Consider the following 8,327-nt stretch of genomic DNA (forward strand, 5'->3'; position numbering starts at 1 on the left):
TCCAAAGCAACCTTCTTCTTCTTCTTTTTTTTTTCTGTTTTACAGAGACAGGGAGAGAGAGAGAGAGAGAGAGAGAGAGGGATAGATAGGGACAGACAGGAACGGAGAGAGATGAGAAGCATCAATCATCAGTTTTTTGTTGCGACACCCTAGTTGTTCATTGATTGCTCTCTCATATGTGCCTTGACTGTGGGCCGTCAGGAGACCAAATAACCCCTTGCTCGAGCCAGCAACCCTTGGTCCAAGCTGGTGAGCTTTGCTCAAACCAGATGAGCCCGCGCTCAAGCTGGCGACCTCGGGGTCTCAAACCTGGGTCCTGGCCCTGGCCGGTTGGCTCAGCGGTAGAGCGTCGGCCTGGCGTGCGGGGGACCCGGGTTCGATTCCCGGCCAGGGCACACAGGAGAAGCGCCCGTTTGCTTCTCCACCCCCCCTCCTTCCTCTCTGTCTCTCTCTTCCCCTCCCGCAGCCAAGGCTCTATTGGAGCAAAGATGGCCCGGGCGCTGGGGATGGCTCCTTGGCCTCTGCCCCAGGCACTAGAGTGGCTCTGGTCGCAGCAGAGCGACACCCGGGAGGGGCAGAGCATCGCCCCTTGGTGGGCAGAGCATTGCCCCTGGTGGGCGTGCCGGGTGGATCCCAGTCGGGTGCATGCGGGAGTCTGTCTGACTGTCTCTCCCCGTTTCCAGCTTCAGAAAAATACAACCCCCCCAAAAAAAAAACCAACAAAAAAACCCCCCTGAGTCCTCTGCATCCCAATCCGACACTTTATCCACTGCTCCACCGCCTGGTGAGGCCAAAGCAACCTTCTTGCTAAGGCTGCTGGACACCAAATCTTTGTAATACTGTACCACTCAAAGATTTAAACTTATTGAAAACTTTGTAAATAAAAGTGGTTTATTGTCTTGAAAAAATAAGAAAAGTCTGGCACAGGGTTTGGAGGAAGGTTTGGGTCAGTCTCTTTAAAATTCCTGAGTTGTAAAAAAAAATAATTTAAATCCCTGAGTTGTAGTGGTCCTGGGGCAAGTTGGCAGGGCGAGGGTCTTGATACTTGCCACCTCCCTGTGTCAGGCTTATGAGTCCAGGGAATCTTAGAAGTTTGCTTCTTGGGGAGGAGAGCACATCTTTTTTTTTTTTTTTTTTTTTTTTTTTTTTTTTTTTTTCATTTTTCTGAAGCTGGAAACAGGGAGAGACAGTCAGACAGACTCCCGCATGCGCCCGACCGGGATCCACCCGGCACGCCCACCAGGGGCGGTGCTCTGCCCCCCAGGGGGGGGTGCTCTGCCCATCCTGGGCGTCGCCATATTGCGACCAGAGCCACTCTAGCGCCTGAGGCAGAGGCCACAGAGCCATGCCCAGCGCCCGGGCCATCCTTGCTCCAATGGAGCCTTGGCTGTGGGAGGGGAAGAGAGAGACAGAGAGGAAAGCGCGGCGGAGGGGTGGAGAAGCAAATGGGCGCTTCTCCTATGTGCCCTGGCCGGGAATCGAACCCGGGTCCTCCGCACGCTAGGCCGACGCTCTACCGCTGAGCCAACCAGCCAGGGCCCACATCTTTTTCTTGTCAGATGTCTTGAGGGGAGGGTGGCCCAGAATGTTCTACATGGGAGGAGTCAGGCAATGCCTCAAGGAGGAGAATGCAAATGTTAAACAGGTCTGAGCACTGTGGTGTTGGGATGGTTGGGATGGGGAAATCAGTGTGGAATGCTCTTGCGCTAATGCTAATGCGTATCCTTGGCCTTTAGCCCTGGCCCAGCGTATCCAACCTGGCCAAGGACTTCATTGACCGCCTGCTGACAGTGGACCCTGGCGCCCGTATGACTGCACTGCAGGCCCTGAGGCACCCGTGGGTGGTGAGCATGGCCGCCTCTTCATCTATGAAGAATCTGCACCGCTCCATCTCCCAGAACCTCCTCAAACGCGCCTCCTCGCGCTGCCAGAGCACCAAATCTGCCCAGTCTACACGTTCCAGCCGCTCTACGCGGTCCAACAAGTCACGCCGTGTGCGGGAGCGAGAGCTGCGGGAGCTCAACCTGCGCTACCAGCAGCAGTACAATGGCTGAGCTGCCTGGCGGTGATAGAGACGTGAGATGGTCCCATCTTGGTCACACTCTGGGCCTCTCTGGGCCCAGTGCCCTCTCTGGAGATAGGCCTGTATGGCCAGTGGTAGGTGAATGGCCACAGCCCCTTCCCTGTGCCTTCAGCAGTCCCCATCCTCACCCTGGGCTTGGTGTAACAGAATGGAGGGAGCCCAGGGGGCTGGGAGCTCCCCTGAACTGGGAGCCTGGCCTGGCATTGATGTTTTTTTTGGTGGGTAATTGCTCTGGTACAGGTTGGGGAAAGGGTAGGTCTTGGTCTTCAGTCTCCTTCACCCCTTGCCTTTGGCTCTTCCCCAGACCAAAAAGGAATGCCATGCCAGGTAGAGTGTCCTGTGGTTCCAGGGTTCTTTGGGACAGTTACTTCTGGAACATCCCTTTCCTCCACCTAGCCTTCCTGCCTGGTCCCCCACATTCCATGGCATCCTGATCCTCATGATTACACTCCAGTGAGAGGCCCAGGGAGGCACAAAGCTTGTGCCTTGGCTGGACTATCAGCCTCTGGCTAAGTCTAAACCGTGCCCCACCTCCCAGCCAGGATTTGTCTTCCTTCTTGAAGATCCTAAGGACCATTCCTGGCCCCAGGACTTGCCAGGATCTCTAAAGCTCCTCATGAAGCTTGGTCCTTCTGGACTGTGTAGCCCTGCTGGTAGCAGGCTCGCTCTAGGCTCTAGCCTGTCTGACTGTGAGAGAGTTCCTGCCCACTACCAGCCCACTGCTCTCTGTGCCATCTTTACAGAGCCTACCATCATCTTCCTCTCCCCTGGGATGCCTATTCTATTCTCCAGGTGCCTCCTTCCCAACTGTGGGGCATTAAAAGGGAGCCCCACTGCTGCTACCTGGGGGATGGTGGCACCTGGGCCAAGGCAGAGGGCAGGAATTTGCCAGGGAGAGCCCCATCAGGGTTCCAGTGCCAGCCCTGGTTCTATCCTTAGTACTTCCCATTGCCCTTTCCCTTCAAGCTCTGCTGGTCTCTCCTCTGCAGCTGTGTGAAGACACCATCTAGTGTCTGGCATGAGTATAGGCAGCCTAGGAATGACCACTGTGCTCACCCTTCATCCTTCAAAAGGAAGTGGGAAGGAAGGAGCTGCTGCATTGAGGGAGAGTCTCTAGGCTGCTCTACTCCCCTTCTGCTGAGCTTGTATGTACTTTCCCCTGGAACTTAGCCAAACTGTGTGATCTGCCTCTGAACCCTGAGTGCCTGGGACACTGACCTTCTCACAGCTGGCCTTGCCCAGTCCAGCCTGTCCCTGCTTCCTTTCACAGCATTACCCTTCCAGTCTGGGCCCCAACTCTCAGGCTGGAGAGAGCCCCTGCTGGAGGTGAGTGGAATTAGGTGGCTACTTTTCCAGAGGCTTGAGCCAGACCATCCCTGTGTCAGTCATGGTGCCTCCCCGACCACAAACCAGGCTAGAACCCAAGCACCCTCCCTCCACAGCTGCTTTCAGTGGATGGGAAGGAGCCAGGGCCCAGCTTTAGCCTTAGCTAGCATGTAGGGCCCCTGCCAACAAGGAGGATTTGGCCCTCTCTCAGTTCCTCCCAGTGGTAGCCTTGGGCCAGGCCCTCTTTCTTCATGTGCCACCTCCAGTGAGAAACCAAGACAAAGAGACCACTCTGGGCCAAGTCAGTTGTGCCTTACACACCCCCTCCTTCTGCCCCCAGTGCCCATGGCACACGGCACTGGAGAGCCCAAGCCTCATGGCCTCGGAACTCCCCCTACTTCCTAAGTGCCTCTGAGGGCCCGAAGCCCTGGGGAATTATTTCTTCTCTTGCCCAGATAGGCCTGGTCCTGAAGGGAGGACAGAGTTTGGAGACTTGGGCCTTTGATAGGCCCAACTGGGCCTTCATGCCATGTACTGCGGTTGGAGAATGTGCAGTTATTTATTTTGTGTACTCAGTTTGTAAATGTATCTTCTTTACTCAATAAACAGGTTGCCCTCCTCAGGGAAGGCTGCCCATTCCAACAGCCCAGGCTCCTTGTTGTGGGCCAAGGGGTCACCCAGGAAGAGGGATGGGGGCCCAGCGTGGGCATCACTATTACAGGAAGATTCTGCCTCCTCAAAACCTGCATGCCAGAAGACAAAGTCCGAGTGGGAAATGACACCCCCCCTGCCTCCCACCCTTAGCCAGGAGGACAGATCAGAGGACACAAGAGGATAGAGTCTGGGGTCTTTATTGGATTAAGAGTGGAGGGGCCTGTGTGTACGCTCAGCTTTGGGCTGTGACCTGGTTGATCCAGTTGCTGAACTTGCTCACCCGAGTGTACATGGCAGGTGCGCGCACGTTGCAGTTGCCGGTGCCCCAGGAGACAATGCCTGTAAGCACCCACACATTCCCCCTCTGGCAGACCAGAGGGCCTCCGGAGTCACCCTGAGGGGAGGAAGGGGAAGAGTCAGCATTAGGGTGTGGGGGTATCAAAGGACAGTGTAGAGGACAGGACAGGTGCCAGTGCTCACCTGACATGAGGAGGCCCCTGCGCCACCTGCACAGATCATGGAGTCGGTAATACGGGAGCCCCAGTACTGCTGGCACTCTCTCACAGTGACTAGGGGCAGGGCCACCTGCTGCAGGCGTGCTGGGGTCACATTGCCTGTGTGCCAGGAATGGGTGGTTAGGCCTTAAATGATTTGTCCCCACCCTAGCTCTCCTACCCAGATCTTTGGCCCAAGTTCCTACCTGTGCCACTGAGGCGGCCCCAGCCAGTGGTGACACACGTGAGACCTGTTGGCAGCACCTCATTTGGGGAAGCCAGGCAAACTGGTGAGATGCGTGCTGTGTACCTGGCTGGAGAAGCGAGCTTCAGTAGCGTCAGGTCATTGTTGAAGGTGGGGGCATTCCAGTATGGATGTGTGATGGCCTGTGGAGCCACGAAGAGGCCATGTTGGATGGGGTGAGCACAGGTGCCCATGGTTGATGGGTGCTGAGGAGGCTAGGCCAGGGCATGCCCTGGATTTCTCCTCCCCAGAGCCACCCACCTGTACTGCCCACTCTTCTTCCCATGTCTGCAGCCCAGGTACTCACCCGCGAGATGGACAGAACTTGCAAAGGCTCGACGCTGGATGATCGGTCATACTCGCCCAGAACGACAAAGTGACGGCCAGGGCTGCAGTGAAAACGGGGTTAGGCAACCACAGGGAGGGTAAAGCAACAAGAGAGGGGCATCTAAGAGGAAGGAAGTGGGAGAGGTGGGCTGGGGTAGGGCAGGTGGAATGGAAGCACTCACATGACATTGCAATGGGCAGCAGTGACTACCCAGTACTCGCTGATGAGGGAACCACCACAGAAGTGGAAGCCATTCCTGTCCTGGGGTCAGGGGTGAAAAGTGGGAGGGGAACTCAGGCTTTGCCTAGACATGAAGCACCTGGGTCCTGCCCGTCCCCCAGCGTGCATGTACCTGCAGGGACACCTGCCAGGGCCAGGAGCCTGGCACTGCATTCTCTCCATTGACGATTCTCTGGCTGAAGCTCAGTGCCGGTTTAATGGCAGGAACACCGCAGCCTGGCCATTGAGCTGGTGAGGACCTGCTTTCCACACCCCAGCCCACCTCTCCCCCTCCTTCCTCCCAGGTGCTCCCAGCTCTGCACCCCAGAGGGGTCCAAATTGAGAGGGCTCATCAGTACTCCGTCTCACGCTGAGCTCCTGGGCACCTGCACAGTCTTGGTCATTCCCACCCAACCAGCCCACAAGTGCTGTCTACTCTCCCATCTCTCTCCAACTTACTCCCCCTTGTTCCCTAACTCCATCCTTACCCTCCAGCCCAGGTCACTTGTCTTCCTGACCCCTGGGATAGTCTCCTGGCCTCTCTACCCCCTCCATGCAGCCAAATGGCTCTTCCTAAACTACATGTCCAACCTTCACCTCTCAGCTTCTGAAACCTTGGCGCCTGGGCCTGGCCTGAGCTCTTGTCCATCTCTCTTGCTTCCTTGCAGCCTTGGCACAAGGCTTTACCCATTCTGTCCACCTGCTTCCCTTCCAGCCCGTCTGGCTCCTTCCCTGACTCCCTGGGCAGGAAGCCCGGGCTGGTGCTGGGAATCAGGGCTGGTCCAGGCCCACTCACCCCAGGAGGAGCCGAGCAGGATCAGGGTAAGGGTCAGGCTGAGCAGCATCATGGTGGCAAGTGGGAGCCTAAGAACTGGGCCTAGCTTTATGGGTTTCCTCGTCCTTGGGCTGAAGTCCCAGGCATGGGGCCAGGACAGCTGTATGGACACAGCTCTGTCTCACGTTCTATTCTGGAACAGGGTCTCTCTAGGCTAAGGTCCTTAATCCAGGCCTGGACTTATCAGAAAGAACTCAGGTGTGAGTTTCTCATCTCCACCCCACAAAACCTGGCCTCTGACTACCTAAACCACTTCACATCCCAAATGCTGAGCACTGGGTCCTAAGGACTTAATGGTTAAATTAAGTTTGTGGTGACCACCTGGTGGCTGGGATCAGGAAAGTCTCCCAGGCCTGTCATGGGCATCAGACTCAGAGAAGCCTGCTCAACACCCAGGAGTGTTGACTGGTGAAGGGAATGACCAAGCTGTACTAGCTCTGCTGTAGAAGGCCACAGTCATGTGGCCCAGACAGGGGTTCTAGCAGGTTGTGATTTTTTTTTTTTTAAAGAGTTTATTTATTGATTTGAGAGGGGAGAAAGAGAAAGTGGGTGGGGGAAAGAGCAGGAAGCATCAATTTAATAGTAGTTGCTTCTCATATGTGCCTTGACTGGGCAAGCCTGGGGTTTCCAACTGGTGACCCCAGCATTCCAGGTCGACAGTTTATCCACTGCGTCACCACAGGCCAGGCCAGGCCAGATTGTGAATTCTAACAGCTATTTCAATGATTCCTCATTGTAGAACAGGAGTCACAGTTTGCTCACACAGATGGTGACTCTCCCACCAGCACAAGCTGTGGTTGGACCCAAACTTTCATTTGTCTGGCTCCAAAGACCACACTTTTTTTCTTTGTGTGTGTGTGACAGAGAGAGAGAGAGAGAGACAGGGACAGACAGGAAAGGAGAGAGATGAAAAGCATCAATTCTTCGTTGTGGCATCTTAGTTGTTCATTGATTGCTTTCTCATATATGCCTTGACTGAGGGGCTACAGCAGACCTCGTAACCCCTTGCTCAAGCCAGCGACCTTGGGCTCAAGATGGTGAGTGTTGCTCAAAACTGGTCAAGCAAGACCACCCTCTTAAGATGATGCCTGGGAGAGGCCTGGCACATAGGAGGGCAAGGTGTGCGCCCTTGGTGACTGCCCTACTCTGTATGGAGAATACTTGTATAAGGGTGACCGTCATTGAATCTCTGGCAACATCCATGCCTTGGGGTTCATGTGGGCAAGCCCTTGGTATCTACAGCCTATTTGTTGTCAAGAGTGAACCAAGGGAGAGATGAGGCCTCTGTGTGCAAAGTTGTAATGGGTAAGTAGGATGGCTTTCTTCTATGGGTGTGGGGGTTTTGACTAATTCAAGAACATACGAGTTAAGCCTGACCAGGCAGTGGTGCAGTGAATAGAGTGTCGGACTGAGATGCGGAGGACCCAGGTTTGAGACCCCGAGGTCACCAGCTTGACCACAGGCTCTTCTGGTTTGAGCAAAAAGCTCACCAGCTTAAGCCCAAGGTTGCTGGCTCGAGCAAGGGGTCACTCAGTCTGCTGGAGCCTCCGGTCAAGGCACATATGAGAAAGCAATCAATGAACAACTAAGGTGTAGCAATGAAAAACTGATGATTGATGCTTCTAATCTCTCTCTGTTCCTGTCTGTCCCTTTCCCTCTGACTCTCTCTCTGTCTCTGTTTAAAAAAAAAAAAAAGTTAATGGTTGAATAGAAGGATGGATGAATAGATATGTGGTAAAGCAGATATAAAAAAAGTACTAATTGTCAAGTCTGGTGGGTATATAGATGCAATTCTTCTATTATAGTTTTATCTTTAAAAATATGCATAATAAAATGTTGGGAACAAAGCATAATCGGGCCAGGGTTGTCCAGCCTAGAGTAGGACCTCCTGAGTTAGGCAGTTAGTTGCAAAGTTCCAGTGGAGCTCAGCCATTCTGAGGGCAAGATGCTGCTACCAGCACCCAGCACCTGGGCCTGGCACTTAGTGGGCACTCAGCAAGTATTTGTTGGATACGTGTGTTGTATCATCTGTCTCCACATGAGTGCTGTGACCCCTATTAGCCCAGAAAGCTTGGAGTCAGTGCCCCCACTCACAACCCAGCTTCATGTTACCACCTCAGGTATATCTGGCTGTGGGAAGGCTT

At 54.5% G+C, this 8,327-nt stretch overlaps 2 protein-coding genes across 2 annotated transcripts in view; one reads left to right on the plus strand and one right to left on the minus strand.

Annotated features, from left to right (window-relative positions):
* The window catches only part of PSKH1 (protein serine kinase H1), a 38,493-nt gene extending 34,439 nt beyond the window's left edge, over positions 1–4,054 (plus strand). Inside the window, exon 3 of the mRNA XM_066242402.1 lies at positions 1,737–4,054. Coding sequence (XP_066098499.1) covers positions 1,737–2,054 — 318 coding nt within the window. The 3' untranslated portion in view covers positions 2,055–4,054. The remainder of the gene's footprint in view (positions 1–1,736) is intronic.
* A 190-nt stretch (positions 4,055–4,244) lies between these two features.
* On the minus strand, positions 4,245–6,300 carry CTRL (chymotrypsin like). Its single transcript, XM_066242403.1, has 7 exons — positions 6,145–6,300; positions 5,482–5,585; positions 5,311–5,390; positions 5,109–5,190; positions 4,764–4,944; positions 4,544–4,677; positions 4,245–4,457 (listed from the first exon to the last, which is right to left on the minus strand). The coding sequence occupies exons 1-7, from the start codon at positions 6,194–6,196 to the stop codon at positions 4,296–4,298; spliced, it is 795 nt and encodes a 264-aa protein (XP_066098500.1). The 5' UTR covers positions 6,197–6,300; the 3' UTR covers positions 4,245–4,295.
* Between the last annotated feature and the right edge of the window lie 2,027 nt (positions 6,301–8,327).

Source organism: Saccopteryx bilineata, chromosome 9, assembly GCF_036850765.1.
Source record: "Saccopteryx bilineata isolate mSacBil1 chromosome 9, mSacBil1_pri_phased_curated, whole genome shotgun sequence".
In the NCBI taxonomy this organism is placed as follows: domain Eukaryota; kingdom Metazoa; phylum Chordata; class Mammalia; order Chiroptera; family Emballonuridae; genus Saccopteryx; species Saccopteryx bilineata.

Coding starts and splice junctions, on each gene's coding strand:
- CTRL (XM_066242403.1), bottom strand. CDS start 6,196: ATGATGCTGCTCAGCCTGACCCTTACCCTGATCCTGCTCGGCTCCTCC. Junction 5,191..5,310: donor GCTGCCCATTGCAATGTCAT/GTGAGTGCTTCC, acceptor TTTTCACTGCAG/CCCTGGCCGTCACTTTGTCG. Junction 4,458..4,543: donor CAGGGGCCTCCTCATGTCAG/GTGAGCACTGGC, acceptor TCCTCCCCTCAG/GGTGACTCCGGAGGCCCTCT.